Source organism: Gouania willdenowi, chromosome 16 (genome assembly GCF_900634775.1).
Source record: "Gouania willdenowi chromosome 16, fGouWil2.1, whole genome shotgun sequence".
Taxonomy (NCBI): domain Eukaryota; kingdom Metazoa; phylum Chordata; class Actinopteri; order Blenniiformes; family Gobiesocidae; genus Gouania; species Gouania willdenowi.
The window spans coordinates 16,595,225-16,622,589 of record NC_041059.1 but is presented as its reverse complement, the minus strand read 5'-3'; the positions used below and the strand labels follow the sequence as shown (position 1 = coordinate 16,622,589).

The following is a 27,365-nucleotide window of genomic DNA, read 5'->3' as shown; positions in this document are numbered from 1 at the left end:
GTCATTTTGTGTATTTTGTTGATTGTCTGTCTTTTTATTATTTTTCTCTTGTTTTGTTGTCATTTTGTGAATTGCTGTTAATATTTAGTATTCTTATCATTATAAAACCTCATATTTTAATGCTTTCATTTGTTAATTTTCCCCTCTCTGTCTCTCTCAAGTACCCCCTGTAGTGCCCCAGTGTACCCCCATATGAGAAACACTAGCAAAGACATTTGAACAGTTATTGATACATACATGTATTTACCACTGCAACAGACTGACATGCTGATTCCCACCATCATGTGTCAGGGATGGATAAATTCTGCCTTCAAGGTAAAGTGTCCTTAGAAGCTGTTGAGGAGGGGCTATCATGTCAGAGAAAGGACCTTTGTGATGGAGTAACGTTCAGCTTTTCAATCTTCTCAGTCCATCAGGCTTTTAAGGGATGGGAGCCAACAGAAAATGAGGTTCTCATGTAGAACCAGAGGAGCAGCTCAGCGTTTCCTCCTGGCTGTTCTGCAGTAGATCAAACAAAACAGGCTCCTCTGCTTTCTCTTCACTGGAATTCTCATTCTGGTCTTCTGGATGTTTGCAGTCTGAGCTGTAACAAGAGACGACAACAAAGAGTGACGTATGAATGTAGTGTTCAGATTTGGAACTGCCACGTCGTACATAATGCAAAAGCCTGTTTGTGCGTTAAATCAATGAACAAAATAGATACTGTACTTTGAACTTAAGTGATTGATTTCTTCTTATGTAAGAGGTAAGGCTGCACGATTAATCGATATCAAATCGAAATTGGATTATTTATTGAGGGGGTTTTTTAAAAATCAATTTTCCCATTTAATCATTAGTGATCACAGCAAGAGTCTCTCTCCATTTACACATGTTTAACGTGATAGACCCCCACTACAACCTTTATTACTTAAAATCATTTTTGGTTGAGCAGGTTATTTTATCAAACCATATTCTTTGTTAAAGCTTTACAGTTGCACTGTATTCTCAATACGGAAATTTGTTTTCACCTTTGTCAATAAAAAAATATAAAAATCTTTCAATACCTAAACCCAGTGTCTTTTTTTAAGGGGGGGGGAATCAAAATCAGAATCAAAAATCGGGTTTCCAAAGTAAAAAATTGGGATTTTATTTTGAGCTAAAATCGTGCAGCCTTAGTAAGAGGATCATTTCTGTGGAATGATAATAAATACCAATCGGATTCAGAGTCACATGACACGTCGAGGTGTTTGTGCAGCTCCTCCTCTGAGTGAAACCTCCTCAGACCACAGCAGCTCACAGCCTGAGCCACGCTGTAATGAGTCCTACCAGCAGCACAGGCCTCCATCTTGGCCACGCTGAGCTGGGACTGCAGGAAAAGATGGAGGCAGCTGTCGGAGAGCAGTTGAGCGCTCTGAAGGATCCTGAAAATTGAGACAATAAACACATTAGGGTTATTGTGTGCAATAGAGTTTATGGCCTGTGAATGAGAAAACATGCCGTCACATTTTTCCCACCGTCGGTGGAAACTCTGCATATGAGTTTTGTTATGTTTGTTTAATGGATGTCAAAGGTCAGATAATTTACTGATCTTTTGGGGTTTTTTTTCTTTTTCTTACTGTTCTAAAAACCTCTGGAGTCCTTTCATCCGGTGTGAGACCTGCCGGGCGTTGTTCATGCTGAAAAAGGGGGTTTTTGGGGGAAGTGCGGGTAGCTCCACCCTGTAAATGAACCACATATTTCCACTGTTATCAACAGTCGATCAAACATTTGGCAACACTTTACTTGACCTTTTATACATAAGGCTGACATTATCGGTCATTAGCATTAATAAGGTGTCATGAAGGCATTCATTAAGCTGTCATTAAGTGTCGTTGGCTAAATTATGACACCTTTGGAGCTGTGTTGGCATTTTTTGGGCTAGGTGGAGGGATGGTGGGGTTAGGTATAGTTACGGTCAGGGTTGGGGTCAGTTACGTTTTCAATTACCCATGTTCAATTACAATTACATGTGACCTGGATTTGTCCCCTGATAACAATTAAATTACAATTGTTTTTTATCCTCAGAAAGTCAATAACAATTACATTCTCAATTACCACAGTTCAATTACAATTAATCACCATTACTGAGCTTGAAATAAATAACCTAATAAAAGTTAACCTTCCTCTTGTGTTAGCTTTCTGTAGCATCTTTTATCATAACGGGTCCTAAATCAGCTGTAAAATACACTAAAACCAAATATTTATCATTTCATTTCTTTCCTATCTATTGGTTACCTTGTTAGGCTTCCTAATCAATTTTAATATTTATGGTGTGGGTGTCTGAGCCTTTTTTGTGTCAGTATACCCCTCTATTTATATTTCTTTTAAATGGTAAATTGTGGGAAAGCTTGATATGAAACATGTTTTAATAATTGTTAACTACACACGTGTAGAACTGTACACACAGTAGAACTGTAACATGGTTAATCAGTTTTGCGTTAAATTACCATTGACCTAATGACAGCCTTCATGACACCTTATTCATGCTAATGACAGCGTAATGTCAGCCTTTATGTATAAAACTTCAAGTAAAGTGTTACCAAACATTTTTTTTTTTTTTTACTTCATGAAAAGTAAACACAACAGGTTTTAAATTAATATATTCACTATTGGACTTACATGAGCATTGAATTTTCCTGAAGTTTCTGCCTTAGCCATACAAACTCACTGTATCGCCTCCTCACACTGGAGATCTTCTTAGTGAAGCACACACTGTTCGTCTATACAAACCAGGAAGATCATTACAACACACACTCGAAGAAAACAATCCATCATAACAAAGAATAAAGTAACATGTTTTTACTTACTTGCAAACAAACTTCATAGTCAATGTAAGCATTCCAAAAATCGTTCTTTTGCATCTTTGGGTCTCGCACCCACACGCTGCTGATCGGCTGCATGGAGGAGAAAATGAGTGTCGAGTTAATGAAAAGAGGAAGGGGTTTTATTCAAAGAGTTAGAGGAAGTTCAGCGACCGACAGACTACATTCGGAAAATCACACACAGATCCTGTTGTGATCCTGATATAAACATGTGACTGTTTCCGAGTTCGAAACCAAGCATCTGTAACATTCCTTCAGTCCTACCTGAGGTAAAAACTTGACACTTTCTTCTCTCATGGTCCACAATGTCCCGCTCTCTCTGATTGTCAGCAGTCTGAAGTCTTCACAGATAATGTGGAGCTTCACGTTGCTCCCGAGGCTTTTCACTTCACACTTTCACTGTAAGGGTTCAAAGGTTACAAAACAAAATCACAAGACCAAGATAAGCTGCTACGCTGCAAATTCAAGGAAGAGAACAACCAAGCATAGCAGGACTCAACTTTTAATAGATGAAGGGTTTTAAAAAAGCACAGCTTTCTCTAAAGTGTCACAAAAGATGTTTTTTTTTTTTTTTTCATTCACAGACTTCACAGATCCACGGTCAACAGGTACAGTAGTTAAGTATAGGTGATAGGTTTATCTGAGTGTTCCACAGTGGTCATTGTGAGGAGAGTGACATCAGGATCCAATGGAGACTACAATACATAAAGCATACATACGTGTCAAACTCCCATCATAACATATTATCTGTCACCTTGATTAGTTCTATATATCTATATTGAACGCTTTGCTTTCGAGCTGTTTTTCTGTGATCTGCAGGTGGCAGTTTTCATCAAAATGGAACATACACATAAACTGCTAAAAGTACACGTGTCTTTTACTGAATTGCTTGGATTTTTCTATCCCGGCCTATGACCAAAATGTGAACTTGAATGAGTTTGACACCCCTGGTTAAAAATAATTCTAAAAAGAAAAAACAAAACCCTCCATAAACACAGATACACCTTCAACGTGACATCCCAATCATCCTGCCTATTATTCCAGGTGCTGCTACTGTAGGTATGATAGTGAGCACAGGTGAATTCACGTGTCTAATTGCTGTTGCTCGTCTATTTAAACACATGTAATCTCAAAAGTGGCAGCCCCAAGAATAAGGTAGATAGACAGCATCTGATCACATATACAATCTTGGATCATCACTTTAAGTAAAGGTGCTGAAACATGAAGTACATCTGATCTTTTAAACTTAAATTAAAAAAAATAAAAAATAAAAACCAGTGCAAAACAAACCAGTAGCACAAACATGTGGTTGGGAAGATTTTGTGAAAATCTAGTCAGTCATGTTTCATAAAATCTACTCCTATTGTTTCCACAGCAGATAGGCTAAAGAGAAATCTCATTCAAATCAGTATTTGGTGTAAAATAACCAAACTATTAAAATGAAATGACTGATTAAAGGGAAAAAAGCATAATAGTTAAATTATAACTTAAGAAAATGTAAAAACGCAGTCAAACCTCGGCTCGTAAACACCTCAGAGAACACGTTGAATCAAACGAGACGTCTAGAAATCTTTAACTAAAGACTTGGTTAATTGAACATCAGGTAGATCACATGACACACACACACACACACATCACAAAGCACAACGATCCACCCAGTGAAAGGAGGCTAGAAAGAACTAGGAGTACTAGAACCACGTCCACAGTGTTAGAGTCTGCTACATCAGGAAACAAGGAACTAGCTGCCACTCGTTAATGTCCCTCACACCAGCAGGTCGGTCCATTCACAGGTTAGTTTGAGCCTTCATCCCAGTGTCCTCTAAGGCACGGTGCACTGGGAGTTAAACATTAAGTCCCTCCAGGCTGAAGATGTGACACCTGACGCTTTATGTCCTCTAGTCCTCTGGTGTTCTATGGTTCCTGGTCTCCACAGTGCCAGCTCAGCTTCTGCTCATAGAAGTCGATGACCACCTGGGGACACCTGGTGCTCGCCTCGCGGGCCGACAGCAGAGCCACGTCGTCTGAGTTCTTCCTGTGGAGACGTGGGATTAAAAAAAAAAACATTGAGATCACATTATTGTAAACACGTCTGGGGAGAAAAGAGGATGTAAGCGACCATGATTACAAACTAGTGGTGACAAAACACCAATGAAAACGCTTATTCAGGGTTCCTACATCTTCAGTCAAATTACATTCACAACTTTTTAGGACTTTTTAATGCCATTTGAAATGAAATTTAAGACCGACTTCACAGTGAACACAATTGGGGGGAAAAATGTTGCATCGATTACATAGCGTTATGATCAATTTTTTCTAGTGTCTAGTGCCGACGTGCAACTGGCGGCCCCCTCCTACATTACACCTAATTACTTAATACCCTCTCTCACTTTACGCTATGCCACCATGATTACAATCACATGTGTATGTTTATATGTTTTAAATTTGTATTTCTTTTTTGAACTTCAATTAATATTTTGTTATTATTATTATACATCAATTTTAGATAGCGCTTTTCTGGGTACCCAAAGTCACTTTACAATGAAGGGAACAGTGTTGGGGTTTGGTGCTTTGCTCAAGGGCACCTCGGTAGAGCTCAGGAAGTGCGCTGGCATTTGTGCAGCTACCAGAACCACTTCTGTTTTTTTTTTTTATATGTAAATCACCACTTCTGCTTTTTTTTTTGATATGTATATCACTACTTCTGATATGTACATCACCATATGTATATAAAAAACAAAAACAAAACAGAAGTGGTTCTGGTAGCTGCACAAAAGCCAGCGCACTTCTCGAGCTCTGCCAGGGTGAACTTAGCTCATATATTAGATTTCCTCATATAACAAAGATTATTTGTGTATTTTGTCTCATGATTCTATAATTGCTTGTTAGCCTTTATTTTAAATTGTTTGTGTTTATAGAAAAGGGGTGGAGCTCCTATACAAGCTCTTTGGGCTTCGTTCCCTCCTTGCATCTTAAATGTTGTGTGTTTTTTTTTAATGAGTGCTAAATAAATAAATGAAATGGAAAAAAATGAACATGTAAAAATACACAAAATGACAGTAAAATGCACACACAAAAAAACAGACTAAAATAATCAAAATCACTTAAAACACACGAGATGACTAGAAAAATAGCCAGAAATCTATAAAACAAAAAATACAAAAAATTAAAACCATTAAGAAAAATCTTTGTTGGACAGGAAATTTTCTTTAAATTTACATTTCCCCATGTTGTTTAAAGTTGCTACAAACATGACACGCATCTGTCCCTCTGTAACCACGTCACTGTTTTGTAGTTGGTTCCGCTGTCGTGATTGCGCAATGTTACGGTAAATTATATATTTAAAACGAATGTTACCATTTATTTTGAAATGTGAAACTAATTACAATCATAAAATCATACTTACAGTATGTGTTAACATTTAAGACTTTTTTTTAATGCAATTAAGGCCTTATTTTTAAATTCATGAATTTAATGCCTTTTAAGAATTTTTAAGGATCCACGGGAACCCTGTTAATATGGTCCAAAGATTTGGAATGAGTTTAACCTAAACTGATGAGTAGGTTAATACTAATGTGGTGTTAAAGGACAGTCATAGACTCTGAGGCTTGATTCATTTCTGCAAATGTTCTCCCTTCCACATCATTGCATCATTTTAGTTCAGAGAAATGTGAACAAAAACCCCACAACAATAAAGGAAATGAAACAGATGGATTGGGCTGTACAGATCTGACTAAGTGCTTCTCCTTCACACCATTTGTTTTTGCCTTCTACTCACTGTGTTTAAACAACGATCAGGCTTTTTTTTAATTTATTTTTTTTATTTAATGCCGTTGCCATTAGCGATTTGATAATAGCCAAGGACTCTCAAACGTCACACCTCCTGTTTGGTTTAAAAACTACACCTTCAATCAAAAAATCCACCGCTGCAGGCTTGTGTTTATTTTGTTAGACAGACCTACCAACGCTCCTTAGAGCCGTAGAACAATACTTAACCAACTGTTTACTCAGACTGGGTGTTGATCCCTGCAGCTAACTAAACACTGTTAATGAACACTCAAGACGTTCCTTTGTGAAGTGACCACAGGAAATTAAGCCCGTTGCAATGCTTAATATGTTAATATATGCACCAGTTAAAAAGCCTTTATTAGGCATAGAAGTGGAGGAATTTGTTGCTGCTTTTACGTTAAATAAAGGAAAACCCACCGTAGACAGAACAGGGAGACATTATTCAATATCAGATTTCTTTTTTAAATGCAGAATTTCTCCCTGAAATGATCTGCACTGAGTCTTCCAGTGAATTCCAGATTCAGGTTGTGTAACTAAATAATTTCATTCAGGGTAGGTTTATTAGTTTCTTCAAACTCATTTTAGTTCAGGGGCCAAATATGGGCCAGTTTTATCTAAAGTGGGCTGCAGATTTTTTGCAATTTTAACATTATTTGGCCCAAGTTCACACTTCCAAAAAATAATAGATACGCAACATATGTAAGAAACCGACAATATTCTAAGCAATAAGTGACATACAGTGGATACGGAAAGTATTCAGACCCCTTTAAATTTTTCACTCTTTGTTTGCTAAAATCAAATAAGTTCATTTTATTTCTCATTAATGTACACTCAGAACCCCATCTTGACAGAAATAAACAGAAATGTATTAAATTTATGAAAAAAGAAAAACTGAAATATCACATGGTCATAAGTATTCAGACCCTTTGCTCAGTACTGAGTAGAAATATCCTTTTGAGCTCGTACAGCATGAGTCTTCTTGGGAACGATGCAACAAGTTTTTCACACCTTTATTTGGGGATCCTCTGCCATTCTTTCTTGCAGATCCTCTCCAGAACTTTTTTCCACTCCCTACTGCATCTCTGGAGCTCAGCCACAGTGATCTTTGGGTTCCTCTTTACCTCTCTCACCAAGTCTCCTCTCCCACGATTGCTCAGTTTGGCTGGACGGCCAGGTCTAGGAAGAGTTCTGGTTGTCCCAGACTTCTTCCATTTAAGGATTATTGTGGCCCCTGTGCTCTGAGGAACTTTGAATGCTGCAGAAATTCTTTTGTAACCTTGGCCAGATCTGTGCCTTGCCACAATTCTGTCTCTGAGCTCCTTGGGCAGTTCTTTTGACTTCATGATTCTCATTTGCTCTGACATCCACTGTAAGGTCTTATATAGACAGGTGTGTGCCTTTCCTAACCAAGTCCAATCAGTTTAATTAAACACAGCTGGACTCCAATGAAGGAGCAGAACCATCTCAAGGAGGATCAGCAGAAATGGACAGCATGTGAGTTAAATATGAGCACTTACGACCAACCTTGTGATATTTCAGTTTTTCTTTTTTAATAAATTTGCAAAAAAATCTACATTTCTGATTTTCTGTCAAGATGTGGTGCTGAATGTACATTAATGAGAAATAAAACGAACTTTTTTGATTTTAGCAAATGACTGCAATGAAACAAAGAGTGAAAAATTTAAAGGGGTCTGAATACTTTCCGTACCCACTGTATCAGTCCCTTCAGGATCCTTCACCTATATTTTCCTTGATTTTGTGACCAATTTTTTAAAATTAATTTTGGAAGATTTTGTAAAATATTTTGTGGAAATTTGCAGGATTTTGGAAAAACAGTTTGTTCAACAATTTCATCTTAAAAATGACTGCCATCATGTGATATAAACATGGGGATACTGGGCCCTTGGAGTGTCACTGAATGTGTGTATTTGTATTGGAGGGGTTTGGTTTGTAATTTACACAATGAGTCGTGTTTTGTCATTTTTTACTTTCTCATGCGGAACACATTGGTAAGGGCTTAATTTGGCCCCCGGGCTTTAAGTTTGACACAGGTGCTTTGAATCATTCTGTTGAAATATGTATTTAAATCTAAATCTAATTTCAATTTAACAATAATGAATTCATAAATAATCATTAAATACCCATGTCAGTATCTACAGTAGATTTGTGTTTCTTTAACGAAAAGTTACGAGAACACAGGTTGTTCTGGTAACTTCTCACCTGTATCGATCTGCAGCAATGCTTTTTTTTTTAAACTAAATTAAATAAATGGAATATATATACAATCCCATCTGATTAGGGCTCTGCATTGATTATTTTAACAGACACTTTGCTTCAATAAACTTTGGTAATCAAATAAATTGAGGAAATGCTTTCTTTTCATTATTACCAGTATTACACAAGGTCTTGTTGATAATGGACGTGTTAATCCAGGGGCTAACAAACTGTAGAAGAATAAATTTACGCGAAAAAAAAAATAATGTTTATCTTTCAACATCCAGCTTTGAATTAGGCAAAATTGTCACCTTCTTCCTAAAAATGCTGCTATATTTTTGAATACACAAGCCCAGACGTAAGAAAAACAAATCTGATTAACGGGCACACAAGCACAAATACATCAGGACTATTTTTAATCTGATTACTCATTGTCGGAGTCAGACAACTGCAGAGAAGTGAAATAGTATTTAACTCCATGCTCAAAGGACTACGTGATGTCGTGAGTCCAAAGATTTACTAGTGTCGAGTATAATGCTGTGATCATCCCGATGAAATGTGGTGTTACTGCTGAACAAAAAACACAGGACAACGTTAACCTTTAAAACGGAGCAGAATAAAGAAGTGTTTTTTTCTTTTTAAAGAGTTTTTAACAAATCCTCCAGTGGAATAAAAATAAATATCTATTTCCTTTTTTAAACAGCTTTGTAATGTATGCTAAGGTGTCATTTATTCAGACAACTGTTTTTCAGAAAATTGACTTTGATCCCCCGACATGTTTCGTCTGTCAACTGCCAGTCTTCTTCAGAGGCGTCTGGTGATTGCTTTGATGCGTCCTTGACTTCCGCGTAATAATTTCAGTCACAAGTTCTTTTTGTCTTCTTTTTGAATAAAATGTTAAGGTTTAATTTATTCCGACAACTATTTTTAAGGAAACCTTAACATTTTATTTAAAAAACAAAACAAAATTAACTTGCTGGAATTAGATTTATAATATATTTTTTCCTACAATCAATGTAATTACATATTTTTGACCAAGAGCGCAAAGACAACCTATTTCTAGCAGGGTTGGGGTCAATTATAACTGTAATCGTGTAATTGATAATTAATTATAATTATGGCATAAGTATAATTGTAATTGTAATTTTAAAAATCTGATGCTGTCGTAATCGTAATTAAATTGTAATTGACACAAAAATTCTATAAAAATTACAATTACATTTTAACGTAAAACTGGGGAACCATGTTACAGTTCTACACATATGTAGTTAACAATTATTAAAACATGTTTCATATCAAGCTTTCCCACATTTTACTATTTAAAAGAAATATAGAGGGGTATACTGACACAAAAAAGGCTCAGACTCCTACACCAAAAATATAAAAACCTATATTTTCATTGATTAGGAAGCCTAACAAAGTAACCAATAGATAGGAAAGAAATGAAATGATATTTATTTGTTTTTACTGTATTTTACAGCTAATTTAGGACCCATTATCATACGAGATGCTAACAGAAAGCTAACACAAGAGGAAAGTTAACTTTTATTAGGTTATTTATTTCAGGCTCAGTAATTATTATTAATTGTAACTTTCTGAAAATAAAAAAATAATTGTAATTGGAAAAAATGCTGGTCACTATATTCATAATTGAATTGTAATTGAACATGGGTAATTGAAAACATAATTGTAACTGAAAAATATAATTGACTCCAACCCTGAATTCTAGTAAAACTGGCTTTTTACAGTTCGAACAGCATGAATTCAGATTTTTCAATTGTTTTTTTTTTAACACTTAAACCCGATTGTAAAACTCTATTCACACACTTTTCATGCATGTGTAAAGGTTCCTGTACATCCCATGTTTCCAACAGGTGGATGTTGGCCAGCTGTGGCTGTAAAGACACGTTTAACTGCTGAGAAGCTGATAATAAATAGGGCGCACAGTATAACTTTATGGATGAGTGTATCGACAGTAATAAAGTGCATCTGCTGTGGTTGGAGGTGCTCTCCATGGTCTGTTACTCCTCAAGTGCTCTGAAGCGCTTTGGTTAGGCTTTGTTTTAGAAGTCAATTAGTTGCTGCGTTTCCATTACAGAATTTGGCAAAATAAAAGCAATATTTCCAAATGTTGACAAAGTGTAATTGAGCTTTGAACGTGTTTCCATTGAACCTTGGATAAGAGCCTCATAACTCCAGTGAAATCTCATCCCGCGAGACTTCGCTACAGAAAGACAGACGCTCAGAACCTCCCTATAACATTCCTTTGTTGTTTCCGACTAAAGTTGGCAGTAACAATTCTATGTAAAATTTTGTAGCGTTATAAGTATAACACGACAAAATGTCCCAGTCTCCTCTGTTTACACGTACTGCACCATGTTTTCATAGCGAGAAGTGGTCATGTGACCAGATACATCACGTTCTGTGACGTTTATTTGCGAAAAAAGCGTTTCCATGTTGCTTTTGAGACACATTTCAATATTGAAACGTCTGAAATACCCCCTCATGAAAGCGTAAAAACTTTTTAGCAATATATGAGTGCTTTTTTGAAATACAGGTGTTTCCATTACCAGCTTTATTATTGCACTATTTAGATTTTGTGCAGTTTTAACTCCCTCGCTGCCATTGACCTAATTTTACATCAATTGTGTTTTTCGACGCTGGTTGCTAGGAATCACTCTGGTGGAGGTCTCTTATGAATAGAGTATCAGGGCTTTAGTGTGATGTAGTGACCAACTGGTGCCATGTTGGTGGCAGCAGCGCACATTTGGTTGAGAGATTAGCCATGATTAACTCCATCAATGGGGAGGGAGAAACCAGGGACGAGGCAGAAAATGGCGCTACGAAGGGATATTGTGAAGTATCCAGCAGCTCAAAACAGCTCACAGTCAAGCAGAGCATGTGGAACTAAGTGGACTATTGAGAGAATCTCAATGATGAGAGAAAAGTATCAACAAACCGGGCCGAACGGCGGACTCGGATGTCGCGGAGGAGCAGGAAGTGGCGTGTGTGGGAACTGACAAAATAATAATAATAATAATAAATTTGCCATCAAACGCTCGGCCTCAGTGTTGTTTTTGTTGTTTTATAGAAGGAAACAAATGTTGAGGTGTCACTAAAGCAAAAAAAAAATTATCCGTTTCAAAGTCAGACAGGTTTTTTCAGAAAAAGTCTGTTTTTTCAGCTTTTTGCTCAGAAACTGGCGAAACTTGTCTCTATTCAACTGCTGACTACGGAAGAACGAAACAAGCTAAAAACAACTTTTTTTTCTAATGAAAGTAGAGACTCTAATCTTTCATAATCTGGTTTCAGATTTCAGATTGTCATAGTACAAAATATTCTTTAAAAACCAGTCAAAGTGCTCTAAAATGGCTGGCAGAGGCGGGGGTAGCTGTTCTGAAAATGGCTGGCAGTGAATGAGTGAAGGGTAACGGAAATGCCGCTAATGATGTAGGTTTGCAGCACGCCAACGTGAAACGCAGTGAGGAAATTACCATTTGACTAAAAACATCAGTTCTCCCTTTCTGTCCGTGGAGCCGATGATGCACTCAGGTTCGAGGTAGGTGCTGAGGTCAGTGGGGTCGTTTAGCGGCTGGAGAGCGACGCTGTCGCTCTTCACATCTTGAGAATGGGCCTGCAGCAGGGATGACAAAAACCCAAGAGGAAGTGTGGTGATATTAGGCAAACAAGAGTGCATGTGGTTTTTTTTTGTGTCCACGCCTGTTTGCAAAGAGGGAAATTTGGCTAGCTTTTTTCATTTGTATTGCAGAAAGACCCACATCCACACAGCAGTTCATTTCAGTTTCACTTCAACCCTCTGAGTTTAACTGTAGCAGCTCTGCCAACCTGAATCATTGTGCTGGATCTAAATCTGATCACATAGCTTTATTTTCCAAAATAAGGTGCAGACATGCTGTGAATCACGCACACTCATCCACACACTCACAATTTCCGTCTCCTGCATGGAGATTTCCTCTTTGGGTGTGAACTCGTTGCATTGATCGTCTTCGTTCTCCAAGTTGTGGCCGTTTTTCAAATAATCCTCAATCAGTTCAGGACAGTCCAGATTGTCTTCGGGTTCCCATGTGTTTTCTGCACTGCTGGGACATCAAAGGGAGAAGAGAGCGCACGGAGTTCACGTGGACTTTTCACAGTAACAACAGAGGGGAAACTCGGGCAATGTTTCACTCACTCTGTAAAGCCTTTCCACTTGAGGAAGTACTCCACTCTTCCATTATAGACTCTGCGACGCATTATCTTTTCAACTGCAAACTCCTGGACCACTGCAGTATCCTCTGTCTTCCTCTGTTTGGCAGTCTGCTTTTTTCTCATTCTGATGTGATAAGAAGGACATAAACATGAGTCAGAAGGAACAGAAAGTGTTGTTGGTTTTCAGTCATTTAAAAATCAAAGTAAAACCAGCTATGAACCAAAATATAGGATACATTTTAAAGACTGCAGCTCCTATTGGTTAGTCTAGCTCTTTAAAACGTGTCCCAACTTCCAATAGTATATCTTTTAAATGTAATATACACCAGAAATTCTGAGCCTAAAATCTGAATATCAGAAACCGAAATGCTGGGTGTTTTTAATCTTGGGTAAATTTGGTTACTGTGTGATATGCAGCTCTGAACTCAGCGTGGACGACTGTAGCTCATCCACATGAAGCTACACATACCATGATATACTGTCAGATCACACATGGTTTTCTGCATTCCTGTGTTTTAACAAGTAGTTATTAGTTACTATTCTGACATGTTGTCTCTGACCTCTGGCATTCAAAACGCAGTCCATGCAACTGTTTTTTATTCTCCTTTAAGAGATCAGAAGATTTAAGAAGTCTTCTCCATTTTCATGCTCAGTTTTAAACTTAAAAGAGGTGCAAGCAACTATGTGATGACATCATATATATATATATATATATATATATATATATATATATATATATTAGGGCTGGGCATTAGGACCTATCTCGATATACGATATATATCTCGATATTTTGCCCTTGCCTTGAGATGATGCTTTGATGCATACAATCGAACCAGAATGGCAATAATCTATATACTGTATAAATTGATGTTTTCTCTGTGATGTCATTGGTTGGTTTCCCCTAACAATAATAGCATAGCGTACCTGTTAGTTCCTTTTTTTCAGAGGCTTAAAATAAGGTAGGTGAGTTAAAGCCACACAGGGACATTTATTAACAGAGGTGTAGAGAACAATATCAACATGTGGAAAACAAATGATGGGCATTTGTGCACATTTCAAAAACAACTTCAGCTTATTATTATTATAATTAACTATCAATTATTTATTTATTATTACTGACAATTGTGAATTTATCAGATACTATTATCCAAAGTGGCACACACAATATATAATCAGTTACCACTACTAACACGCACACACACACACAACACACATGACTTTTTTATGTAACTTTTCTGTTACCGTCCCGTCTGAAATGACATATGCAGTGTTTGAGCTTCGCCTGCTTACTTATAACGGGTTGTTTTCAGTCCTGTTGACAACATTGTCGACCCGCGGAGAGTCAGTGGTCAGACAGTGCGGGAGGAGGGGCTGTTTTGTCAGCGCGAGGGAGGCGGAGCCTAGTGGCTGTGAGTATGAGACATGGACACGGGAGAGGGAGAGGAGAAATAGATGCAGATTTGCGGCCAATGGAAATAAATGTATTGCTATTTTAACGCAAAATCGATATAAGCGATATTGCCCCGTGTGATATTGTTTTTAAAATTATATAATAAAAATCTAAATATCGATATATCGCCCAGCATTAACATATGTATATATATAATGTGCATAAACCTGCTCTATGGCCATTTGTTGGTGTGTAGTTTTTTCACAGTTTCAGAAGAACACAACACATTTACTGACATTGCAACACGTCATACATAGGTTTCCAGAAAAAGGAAAAACATATTTACATTTCCTAAATAATCAAACGCTTTTGTTTCAGAAAACATGCAGTCATTGCTGTTCTCTACTCTACATTTTAACAGCTTCCTGTCACATACACCTACTAGCAATAGGCATGTTTTTGTTGATATTTGTTTGACAGAACACGTCCAGTTCTGCATTAGGAAAGTCCATTTTTAGGGAAGCCACTTTGTTTTCATGTTTTGATTGGTTTCATATTGACAGTGAGACTTTATTGACCTTTAAAAAAAAAAACTATCTATTGTAAATGCTTGTTGATTGAATGCAACAAATTAAATTCATTTTCTAATACATGTCAATATGTGAGACACGTAAATATCCATAACAGTGCATCGCTAATGTTTGGTAACGAGTCGTGGTGGAACCAATAAGGTTTAGTGTTGCTCACGTTAGAAAATATCAGCCTATATTGTAAACAGAGGTGAAAGTACTCAAGTTACAAGTACTCACATTACTGTAACTGCGTTGCTTTTATGGATAGTTATTTCAGTATATTTCTAAATAAATCATGTTACTTGTGCATTTTAAAACAAGTAGTTTGTTACATTTCTACATCAAACCGTTACTGAGTAAATTATTATTATTTTTTGTTTTAAAATGATCAACGGACATTGTGAAACTACAAACAAATGAAATGACCAGACAACAATCACATGCATCACATCATAGCCGACCAATCAGATTAAAAGGAATGCACTGCGCCAAAAGAGAAGTGAAAATCTCTTTATAAAAGAATTGTACATTTTGACCTATGGTGTTGCAGCAACGTGGGCATTTCCCCTATGCGGATCAATGAAGGTTTATTCTATTAGGACTTCATGGAAAATAACTTAAGTTCCAATTGTGCAAGATTGGGTCTCTTCCATTTTAAGTTTATACATGAGGTGTTTACTGTATCTAAGGGAACCGTGGCAAGATTTATTACCTTGTACTTGAGTACCATTTCAATCCATTGAGTAGGATATATCAGTACTCTTTATAAACCTCTGATTGTAAATAAAAGCTTGAAAACACGTGTTTAACTCGTTATATGCATGAACACCTCCCTGTAATTTAACTAGACACGTGTTTACTCATATTGTGGTGTTTTGGGGCTTGAACCAGTTCCGTGTATTGTTGTGTTTTTGGCCCAGAACCAGGAGGAAGACTTTGGAGGCCGTGCTGCTGTGACGTTGACAGGACCAACATGGCAGAGGTGCCTCGGTGTCCTTCAGACATCAGTCAGTCTGCGTCCACCTGCTGGCTCCCCTCTCGCGCGCACAGCACGTGTTAACACACACACGCACACACCTGTGAGTGATTACCGCAGCTCACGAGGCGCACACACGCACGTTCACAGACGACAACAACAACAACAACACTCGTCGAGACGTAGGTGAGCGAGTGACGCACAAAGACAGGAACAAAACAACGTGCACGTACGCGCCCGGTGTTCAGTGAGTCTCTGCGGACAGCCGCTGCTCGTCGCCGGACACACCGCGGACCAGGTCCCCCTGTGTGCGTCTCCGTGTCGGTGTGTGAGCTTCAAACGAGCCCCGGAGAACTTTTCATGAATGAGTTCACATTAAAGATGGCCGTTGATGCTCGGAGGAAGTGGTTGCCAAGGGAAAAGGTCATGCCAGGAAAACCGGGAGGAGACGACGGGGACGCGCACAGTAGCGACCAATCAGAGCGCAGTCCGCTCCTCCGGCTCCGACCAGCCCCGCCACCCCTGGGTGTCTGCAGGCTATGGCAGGAGGAGGAGGAGGACAGGAACACATGTTTTTAGGTCATGTCTGACATTTAAACACCTGCAGTTAAAAGTTATTAAAATAAGTCAAATATTTTAGATCATAGATACTAAATAATACATACAGATCAACAAATTGGGCTAAAAAATGTCGACACAATAGGAACGAAAGACGCTTCAATTCAGTCAATTTCACGATGTTTAAATTTTTTTTATTCGGGTATTATTTTAATTATGATCATCTTCTTTCAAAGCCAATAGGTTAATTATTTTTGTATCTACAATAAAATGCACGAATGAAGTAATTAATTAAATATAAAGTGTATTTTTCTCCATAATTGTTTGTAAATATTTTTTATTAATATATTTTTGATAGCGTTTTTTCACTAATTTATATTTCTTACTTTTATTCTTGTAAATTCATTTTTCTTAAATTTGCATAATTTTCTATTTTTCATATATTGCTTTAACCACAACGTTATATGTTGTCCATGACTTTAAATAATAACGTATAATATTAATCAAGTGTTTTACAAATAATATAATATATATTTAAATTTTAATTGATCACAACAATCAATATACAAAGTTAAAAATACTGCATGCAAATTTCTTATTGAAATTTTTTTTCTATTTATAAGCCAAATAATAAAAATGAAAGCAGGCTTGATTGTGCTTTTTCTGGTTATATTTTATTGATAATACTTTTTCTCTTGTAAAGTTGTTCAGTCTTATATTCAATACGTCTTCAGACAATGTTTTCCTAATGGAGCTCTGCTCTCCTCAAACTCAAACTCAAACTGAGGCAGTTTGTGGAGAACAGCCCACAGTGGGTTTGATTGACAGCTACATTTGAACCAATGAGAAACCTCAAAGCTGCTGATTGGTCAGACTTTTTGTTTTTTGTTTTTTTCAACTGTAAAACACAGTTGTACGTTTTACAGACAGGGGGCGCTGTGTGCCAATAGAGAATGACCAACAGGTCAAAGCTCAATGTAGCAGAATCCATTACTGCTTTCTGTGTCATGCTGTATAGGCTTTATACATGTATGCAAAGTATAATTTACCATTATTTGCACTTTACAGGGATATGGGATTGCATTAAATGATTGAAAATTATAAAGTTCCAGTTAAAAGGCTGGCAGGTACATGCAATGGTAGAATAAATAAAGATCCAAGATGACATTAACTTGGGCTATTTAAGCTTTTTAATGGTGTCAAATTAAAATCCATTGAAGTCAAAACTTATGGAAGAAGATTTTGTTGTGATGTGATAAGTATTATTATTATTATTTTTTAAATGCTTTTAAGGAAACAATCCAATGAGCTGCGTATAGTGGCTAGCAATAGTTTTCATGACAAGAATGTTGTGGGCTCACATCTTGTTGCTTTTTCTTGCATGATCTGACATGTGTGAATTGACTTATCTGTATACTTGGTAGCTCATTGTTAGATTATTATTGTTTTTTTTACCAAAAGTTTTCAGTGTAGTTTCACTTTAAATAATAAGTAACACTGTGTACCTCAAGCTACATGTCAATGCTAAAGCATGATAGGTTTAGGTTTAAAGCAATGGGACGTGTTTCAGAGCCTGACCTCTTCCTGTCCTCTGAGCTTTAGTACTGGTTGTCATAGTAACTGAATAGCAGATAGGGCCGAGGTGTTTCTTTAGGCACAGAAATGTTGTGATGCATACCATGCAGTGAGGGCATATGTGGATTTACAGTATGACTAGTTTTCATATGACTTCAACACAGGAAGTGTGTTATTTCAGCAAAGAAACATGGAGGTTAGTATTATGAATAACCCTTAAAGGCTATGTTTTGACCTTAAAGTTCATAAAAGTTAATGAATGAACAACAGCAGTGGAAAAGCCTACACTCTTTTAGCTTATGAGTGCAAATTTATTTGCCGGTATAGAATATTGATCAGAATCAGAAACGTTTTATTTGCCAAGTACAGTTTTAAAACAGAACAGGGAATTTGACTTGGTAGTTGGTGCGTGGAACAAAAAACCAACAACAATAATAATAATAATAATGATAAATATAAAGGATAAGGGATAAATAAAGGATAATAAAGGCCCCCGCCCTCTGGAACTCACTCCCTCAACCCATCAAGAACGCAGACTCATTACAGTACTTTGAAACTCTCCTTTTAAAACTTGTTTTTCCTTAAACTTTCTTTTACTTTCATTGTTATTTCTTTATTTTTTTTCCTGTATTCTGTAAAGCAACTTTAAGCCCCTTAAAAAGCACTATATAAAACTGATGTATTATTATTATTATTAGGATAATTTAAAATCTAATGGGAAAACCTTATAATTCTGAGTTTTCGAATCATTACATAACATTTTCAACAGTTAATTGGTGCCTGAATCACAAGGCTTTGACCAGGGAAAACAGCTAAGATGTTTTATAAATATAGTTCATGGCCCCTAATGTCTGGAATAATAGCAACAGGCAATAATTAGGTGATTTGAAGCCTCTCTAAGCAAACCAACTAAACCCAAGATTGACCAGGGCACTAAAAATGAAATACAGATGTTGATGAAACGACATGCTCCGGTGTACAGGGTGAAAAGATAAATCGCTGTATGCCGTCATCCCCTAAATCTACCATGTTTCCTTTCAGACGAGCACATTCCTTGAACTTACTGTGAACATATAGGCTGAATACAGATGGGCCCTGAGAGTCACCCTGTCAGAGCAGAAATAAGTCCAGATGGCTGGATCCTGCTGTGAGGGGCTGTGGATGGAGTGAGTATGGGGCTCTGTGTGGGTCAGGCTAAGATTGACTCGATGGGGCCCCGGCAGTCCCTCAGTTATACTGTGAGGGTTTCGGGTTACAGCAGGAGTATTCACATAGCCCCTGGTATTCCAGTACATGCTTTGAATGGGTTGTTTAAGGGCTGTTTCCTGCTCAGACATTACTGAAGAACTATATAGTTATTAGGTTTGATTAATTGATGACAAACTTTCTAAGGGACAGTCATAGAAATGATCAGAGGTGAAAGTAATTGATTACAAGTACTCACAATACTGTAATTGAGTTGCTTTTTGTGTGCTTTTACTTTTTAGTATATTTCTAAATCAGTAATTTTACTTGTAAGGTAAGGCAGATTTATTTAAATAGTGCATTTCATACACAAGGCAACTCAATGTGCTTTACATGATCAAAAAGTGCAACAGACAACAGCTTAAAATCAATAACAACATTGAAGTAGGCAACAAAACATTTAAAATCATCAGTAAATCATTTAAAATCAACAAACAACATGACCAAAAATCTCCCTTTCAATCATACGCAGTAGAGAAAAAGAGTGCCTTTAACTTTGATTTAAAATTGTTCACATTGGATGCTGACTTCAGTTTGTTCCACTTCTTTGCAGCATAACAACTAAACGCAGCATCATCATGTTTACTGTGCACTCTGGGCTCTACTATCTGACCTGTACTTAAGTATGTTTTAAAAGAAGTAACATCATTTGTTACATTTCTACACCCAAGCATTACTGAGTAAATTATTTGTTCTAAAATGGTCAACAGACATTGACCTTTTCCACAACTTCCAATTATTTGTATCATAAATACATATTCGCAGTGGAAATCTACTTCCTGTTGCGGTCAGGGCAACGGGTAAGCAACAGTAGCGTAACTGGTCGTTCTTGTAATGCCCAAAAGCAGCCTCATCTATCGTTCCACTCCTTCCCTGTTAATGGTGAAGCTATACGGCGGGATGATGATGGACCAACTTTTACTATTAAAAAGGGGAAATTCAGGGGACGTGGACGGACCCCTGCAGAACAGAACTTCAGCCACGCAGGAGCTCGTCCTATAGAACTCCGTTACTGCTAAGTTTTATTTCACCCTGTGGTTAGTCTACTACGATACGCTTGCTACAATATTTCCTCATCATTATTATGAACGTTAGATCTAAAGTGGTGCAGACTAGCCAGTTAGCCGCTGGTATGCTAGGAAACAATAACAATCCTGAAAGCAGCAGCAGTAATATTTAATTGACTTGTATTCATAACTTCCCTTGTTTTTGCACAATGGTCATGTAATAATATTACTGAACAATATGGTAACAACGTTTCTGGCCAATAACGTGGATTTTGAGGCAATGTTTCATCTGTAGGTTAGCTCGTCTTTACAAACAAATCCAGATTCATTCATTCTATGAAAACGTCAACATGAACAATATTATCTGTTTGTCCATCCTGAAATATCATTACACACTATTTACTTGAATATATATTTGTTTATGAATAAATGAAACTATTACTAAGAAATAATATTTTTTTTAATGTTCCATGCAGGAAGAAAGGAGGAAGATGTTAACACAGATGTTCTTCCATGAAGCAGTCAGGGACACGGTTCATGGACCACAACCACATCCATGGTCCATAACCTCCAGCTCATGATGAACTCCACAGCACTGGTTGGACTGGTGTTGATTCTGGAGCAGGTAGAGGCAGACTTTGGCCCTTTGCAATAGAAAACCCAGAACCTTTTTTCATATAAATGTTTATATATAATGAGTGGGTTTGTAAATTTACTTTTTACTTTGTGTAAATAAAGTTATTTATTCTGTATTCTACAAGCACTTTGTTCATTGTTTAATGCCTACTTAGCACACATATTTATTTTTTTCAGATAATTTAATTGCTCTTTATGCTCTTTATCAGTATTTTATGTATGACTTACTTATACTTGTACTGGAGTATAATTTCAATCAACTAATAGTACTTTTACTTGAGTAGAACAGATCAGTAGTCTTTACACCACTGGAAATGACACACACACACACACACACACACACACACAAAGGCTCATGTACAGTGTCAGTCAAGGGTGAAAAAATCAGAGGGTGTTTACCGGATGACAGCAGATCACATGACCTTGTTTGCACATGTCTGTCACTCTGATCAATCCTTTTCTTTGTGTTACTCCTCAGCATGACGACCCTGAGGGTTTGTGGGTATGAAACTATTCTGAGTGTCTGATGACAGTGGAGGTAATCCCAGTGTCACTACAGTATCAGTGAGGCAGGAGGGTATCAGCTTTTAGCATTTGTGACATGCTTTGATCATTAACGGGATGTTTTTTTTAGTCTAAAGACAGTTGGAATTGATCAAACTATATCAGCGCATTACGAAAAGGCTTTTGTTTAAATAAACACTGAATCTAACTAAGGTACATCACTGTTTTAATAGCATCTATAATGATCAACAAATACAGGAAATTTGCTTACTTTTCAAGTACCGGTACTCCGCATTCATAATGAATAGAAATTGGAGAATTGTTGTGACATAAGCATAAGAGTGTGCCAATCCGATATTGATATCAGTCTGATATCAAATATTTATCGGATTATAGTGGCCTGCATTTAAAATCTCTGATATTATATGTTGTTTTTATTGGATTCTTGAGGGGTTTTTTTCCCCGGAATGTTCTAATCTATTTTTTTTTATTTAATTGTAGAATATTCTTATGTTTGAGGTTACACCAGGACGTAGGTTTATTTACTTTTGGTGAAGAATGGAGGCTGCATTGGAGTGTTTAGAAAACCTTTTGGGTCCCGGGCCAGCAAAACATTATCGGCCCGTAACGTATGGCAACAAAAAGAGAAAGCTGAAGAGAAGGAGCAATATCAGAAGCAAATGGTAGATCACGTCCTGCTTTGCACTGTGCGGTAAGAATCTTTTTTTTCTGTGTGTAGTCTTCTATTTAATACAGTTGGCTAGCGCTAGCAGTAACACAGCACCGAGCTGTGGTCAAAAGCCTGCAAAGTTGCTTTAACATCAACTCACACACAGCTTCACGTTTTCAGATGACCGTAAATTTCAGCAACATCTCAGGCTTCGGTTATCCCGTGCTAATGCGCCACATGAAAAGCAGACATTGGGGGGTCATTTATTTATTACATGTGGTCCCTATGTAAAACTAATCCCGTGCAAATAGTGCTTAACTCACATTTTGCAAAATAAATCACAAGTAATGTTTTTTTCTTCACCTTTTTAATACTTCACAGTTTCACTCCCATCCTGGCCAACTTTAAACCCTTTTCATGAGATTGTGGGAAAAATAACTTAGATTTATCATTACAGAGAGGCAGCACATCTCTACGACACTACAGCCTTTATACCAGGCTTAGATGCAGCTCCAAGGCCATAATGTGATGGGATTTTCCACTTTGTGGCTGAAAAGCTATTTGGTACCATTTCTTCTACTTTGTTATAATATCATTAGTAGTTAAGAGTCGACATTTCTGTAATAATTGTAATAATTTCTGACCCATTCTGTGGTGCAATTGTTAGTATGGTCTCTCCTGATCTGAGCTTCTTTTTCCTAGTAATTGTTTGTCACTGCTTCTTAGAGCAAAGACTGTGGGTCAGAAAACCACTCTCTGTGTGTTAGCCATTATAAGACTATTGTCCTCTTCAGCATCCAGGGTGCACCTCGCTTTGTGCCCTAACATTGCTGGGATTCGCTTCTACACCACGTAGGATAAGTATGTATAAAAATGTCCTAATACTTTGGTGAGATTTTGATCAGAAGATGTTGAAGAAAGTTACATTTCTGAATTTGTCAACTCATTTTTACAAATTAGGGCTATTCACAGCCTAGAATCAATGTTCTCTTATTTTTTTACATATCTTTTGAATTTTGTTTGAAATAAATAAAGAAGAATCCTAAAATCTTTGAGCATCGTGACGAACATGGTAGAGACAACCCTGGTCATATTAATGTTCTGGAAGTTATGGCTGTTATGCTGAGCTGATTAGATCCTGTGTCACTCTGATTGGCAGGTGAATGGCACCAGTAACAGGAAGCTCTCATTCCCTCTGGATAAAAGCGCTTTTAAACATCAAAACACTGTTCAGGTTTTCTCAGTATATGGGAGTCTCACGTTTACGTCTCTGTGTGGGTGTTTTAATTGGCTGGGTTTTGTGGATGATGGAGCAAGTTTACTGGAGGCAGTGTAAAATATGAATAAAGCTGAAATAAAGTTTTCTTTTGTCGGGTGCAAAACATTATGCAACCATTCTTCGACATTGCTGAGAATAGATATTTATTCAATATATAGAATATTAAAATCTTTGTTCCAATTATACCTTTATTTATTTATTTATTTTTTATTTATTTATGTTTAAACTAAAATTTAGTATTCTTGAACAGACTTTTCTCCAAAGCATGCGTCAGGGACCTCTTTCTTGCTTTTTAAGATGTGATTTAGCACATTTATTCTCCATTTCTCTGACATCCTGCACTTTCTATGATTGAGCTAAACTTTTTTATAGTATGTTACAATATATATTGTCAAGATGTGTCGAATTCCTGAAATTTAGATAACATTTTTGTTTTACGGATGAATCGGGAGGTGTTTCAGGCCTCGTGGAAGGCCCAGGACACGCTGGAGGGATTATGTCTCTGAGCTGGCCTGGTGTCGCCTCGGGGTCCCCCTAGAACGGCTGGAGGAGGTGTGCGTGGATCGGGAGGTCTGGGCATCTCTGCTGACACTGCTGCCTCCACGACCTGGCCCCGGATAAAGCGGAAGTAGATGGAAGGATGAATTTTTCTCTCGAAAAAGAACACATTTTCCAATTCTCTTATGAAATTTAAATCAATAGTTTCAATGCCTAGCAATGGTCAGAAGACAACAAAAAGCTGTGTAGATGACATTCAGCTTTTTGATTTTTGACTATGTGAGACGGACATGGCTTTGTGCAAAAGCAATGTTTTCTGTGCCACGACTTGGCTGAGCTGAATACTGACTCCTCTTCAGTTGGTGCAAATGTTCCCTTTCACGGCTGCCTATTACCACCCAGCAAGCCCAGACTATCAACGTAGCGTTGGAAGAATAGACTGGCTGCACTAAATGATGGCACATGGATGGAACTTCTCCAGAAAAAAAACAATAGAAACACAGCAGTGAGTTCTGGTCTGTGTCATCTAAATTAATAACATTTTTTGTATTTTCCTCGTGAATATTAACTTGATCATTTCAGTCCAGGCTTTTAATGCAATGTTCTGCCTATAAACAGCTGAAAAGCATCCAAGCGTCTTATCCGTAAGTGCTGAGAAGACTTTTGCCTCAGTCCATCTGCCTCTCACTGTTCAGCTGCACAGACTGTCTGCTCTCATCCAGTGCAGCTCCACAAACTGCTGTTACCACTCTGCTGACCTTTCACTCCCTCACGCTCTCTCACAAATGCATGCTTTGAACTCTTAATCCGCACCACGTCCAATCAAGATTCAACGCTGGCTCCAATCCAAGCCTCTCTCTCTCCTTAGGCCTGCCATCAAACCCTGTGTCTGGTCTGCACAGGTCTGGATGTGAGGCTATTATGAAACATTGGTGTCCTGGGAAACTATTTCCTTGTTCTTTTTCATCCAAAAGCCATTTCACATTTTAGCTCTGTTGGAGCCGTCACAGCTCCACTCTCCCTGAAGCCAGTATACGTAGTGGGACAAACGCAGTTCTTTAAACCATCTGGACTGTTCAGTTTTGGAGAGGTTTTGCCAATCTGACAATTTTTATTCTATACAGCGGTGCCAGTTGTTTTTGTTGTTTTACAATCAAAAAGTAAAAGGATTTTCTTATTGTGTTCAACTGTAATATTGTACAATATGTAAAAAAAACAACAAAAAAACAGAAGGGCAGTAACTATAACCATCCATATTTTGGAGTGAATATTGTTGTGAATAATGTTTGTGATGGAAATTTGCCTTTCTAAATAAAAAGAGAATTAAAAAAAAACAGTAAAATGCTTTCTTTTTTTATTCATGTGTGCCGTTTTCAAAATATTTAGGTTAACAATTATTTTGTGATGTCAAACTGACTTTTTGTATCTGTATGTAGCATTTTGTTATGGGGACAGCTATACGGTTCTTAATCGCACTCGATCATAAACCATTGGTCAGTTGGAATATATTTTCACTGATTAACAATAGCAATCTTCTGTTAGGACTTTTAGGCTTGATTGTGTAAAGCCTAGTTGCCTCCAACAAAAACGAACATGCTCATTCCACTAAAACACTGGTCAGGATAAGTAAATGTAGGGGGCAGATTAATTAGCAAGGACCGAGATGTGTTTTTCTTTTTTTTCCTACTCTGTTTTTGTTCCTCACTGTCAGAGGAAACCAGAATATCAAGAGGAAAACCACTCACCCCCAGGGAAACATGTAGTATACTAGTTCAAAAAGGCCTGCGCTCTGACTCAAGGCCTCCTTGATTTAAATGAAATCATTCAAAACTGCCCCCAGTGTGTTCTTAATATAGCAAAGTAAAAGTAGTATACTGTAAATTGTAGACCTGGAGACATGCGCCTCTCAGAAAATAGTGGCTGTATAGTTTGCAGACTACACAGGCCTCATGTGGATGTCCTAAACTACTTGTGGGTAGAAAAATGTCCAGCTTTACGTGCAGAGTGGCTACAAACCACAGTGACTCCTGAGGTCTCAACCACATCCAGTGCCTGTCAAAACATACATCTGATTTACGTCGTCCCGTCCACCAAAAACGTTGCTTTTAATTTGAATCCTATCACGGTCTGATCTGGGAACTGTTACTCAGCGTGTCTTAAAACTAAATTGTTTGCAGCCGAGAGGCCCAAACAAAGGAAGAAGAGCAGGGAGGGCTGATCCAAGTGGCTGCTCACCTCCTGTGAAATGCCTCGTTTAATGCACTTAGCATGTGGAAGTGCTGAAGCCAGCAGAGCCCAGACAGTGTTGGCCGCCTGCTTTCATTTTTTTTTTTTTTTTTTTTTTTTTTTTTTTTTTTTTTTTTTTCAGTTTGGTGACCAGTGTGTGGTTTAGGAATAATGGTGGTGGCTGTGAACAGAGGAAGAGGTGAGTGGAAATTCCATAAAACAGGTATTTGGGAACAACGTGTCTAAGGTTGAGCCCAGTATGAGTGTTATCCCACAGCCCAAGGCCAGTGCATCCATGACAAATGTATTTCCAAGTACCGCCACTGCAAAACCCAAGAGCCGCCCCCGGGCCCGAAGAAGCAGTCAGGCCAGCAGCAAGAGCAGGCAGCCTAAGGGCCCCCGGCGACCACCCCACGGCCAAGCAGTCCCCCGAACGCCCCCAAGATCCCAAGCCGAGAGGCAGCCATCGCCCCCCCATACACACCCGAGAAAGCCCCAAGGAGCCAAGGACCCAGCGCACCACGCCACCGATCCCACCCCCAACCCCCAGACCCCCCACCCCATCGACCCCCCCACCCCCCCACCCCACCCCCGCGCCTAACCCCCCGAGGGGAGGCCGCCTGCTTTCAGATGCTCAGACGCCATGGATTCATCCTTTGTTCACAGCAGCTTCCATAGTAAACAACAGTGCAGCGGCTGAGATGCCCCCCCCCCCCAAACCAGTGTCTCCATTCACCATCCCCCACCAGCTAATACTATCCCTGCTGTCTCAGTGGTTGAATTGACGATTTTGTGTTGCACTTTACAATATTTCAAAAAAGAGACAGTATGTATCTTGTTGTAACTCTTGTTGCGAGCCTTTCTTTCTTTCTTTCTTTTGTTTTTTAAGATTGGATCAGGAAACTTATGCACTTCGACAATAACTCCATAATCGGATTCAGATAACACTAAACATACATGTGTTACTGAGATTATTTAAATAAACATGGGACATGCTTCACAAAGGCCCAAGGTCTGCTGTTAAACACTGAGACCTTGGTAGTGTGTGTCGTGTTTCTCCTTGAGTCAAGGCAATGAGTGAGGAGACACAGCTGGAAGAAACTAAAATCAGAAAAGATAAGGGGTACATTGGACAAAAAAGGTTGGGAAACACTGATTTAGACAATAGGTTCTAAACATC

At 38.0% G+C, this 27,365-nt stretch overlaps 2 protein-coding genes across 3 annotated transcripts; both read right to left on the bottom strand.

The window, feature by feature from the left end:
* Positions 1-220: 220 nt before the first annotated feature.
* On the bottom strand, positions 221-4,403 carry snx10b (sorting nexin 10b). The gene is made up of 7 exons (XM_028471282.1): positions 4,356-4,403; positions 3,105-3,239; positions 2,826-2,912; positions 2,638-2,738; positions 1,596-1,697; positions 1,191-1,400; positions 221-583 (listed from the first exon to the last, which is right to left on the bottom strand). Exons 2-7 carry the CDS (start codon positions 3,135-3,137, stop codon positions 454-456), a joined length of 663 nt encoding a protein of 220 aa, XP_028327083.1. The 5' UTR covers positions 3,138-3,239; positions 4,356-4,403; the 3' UTR covers positions 221-453.
* On the bottom strand, positions 3,325-16,417 carry cbx3b (chromobox homolog 3b). 2 transcript variants are annotated; one of them, XM_028471283.1, is made up of 5 exons: positions 16,221-16,417; positions 13,033-13,173; positions 12,787-12,940; positions 12,335-12,474; positions 3,325-4,872 (listed from the first exon to the last, which is right to left on the bottom strand). In XM_028471283.1, exons 2-5 carry the CDS (start codon positions 13,170-13,172, stop codon positions 4,752-4,754), a joined length of 555 nt encoding a protein of 184 aa, XP_028327084.1. In that variant the 5' UTR covers position 13,173; positions 16,221-16,417; the 3' UTR covers positions 3,325-4,751. The 2 variants fall into 2 exon arrangements, with proteins under 2 accessions (XP_028327084.1, XP_028327085.1); XM_028471284.1 differs by having other exon boundaries at positions 12,787-12,937; positions 16,221-16,416.
* Positions 16,418-27,365: the final 10,948 nt, after the last annotated feature.

Bases quoted from the DNA above. Each gene is read 5' to 3' on its own strand.
- snx10b (XM_028471282.1), bottom strand. From the start codon at position 3,137: ATGAGAGAAGAAAGTGTCAAGTTTTTACCTCAG. The intron at 2,913-3,104 runs GTAGGACTGAAG...TCCTCCATGCAG, and splicing joins GTGTCAAGTTTTTACCTCAG to CCGATCAGCAGCGTGTGGGT. The intron at 584-1,190 runs GTATTTATTATC...CTCTTGTTACAG, and splicing joins TGTGACTCTGAATCCGATTG to CTCAGACTGCAAACATCCAG.
- cbx3b (XM_028471283.1), bottom strand. From the start codon at position 13,172: ATGAGAAAAAAGCAGACTGCCAAACAGAGGAAGACAGAGGATACTGCA. The intron at 12,475-12,786 runs GTGAGTGTGTGG...TCCCTGCTGCAG, and splicing joins CCATGCAGGAGACGGAAATT to GCCCATTCTCAAGATGTGAA. The intron at 4,873-12,334 runs GTAATTTCCTCA...ACGTCTCCACAG, and splicing joins CTGATGTTTTTAGTCAAATG to GAAGAACTCAGACGACGTGG.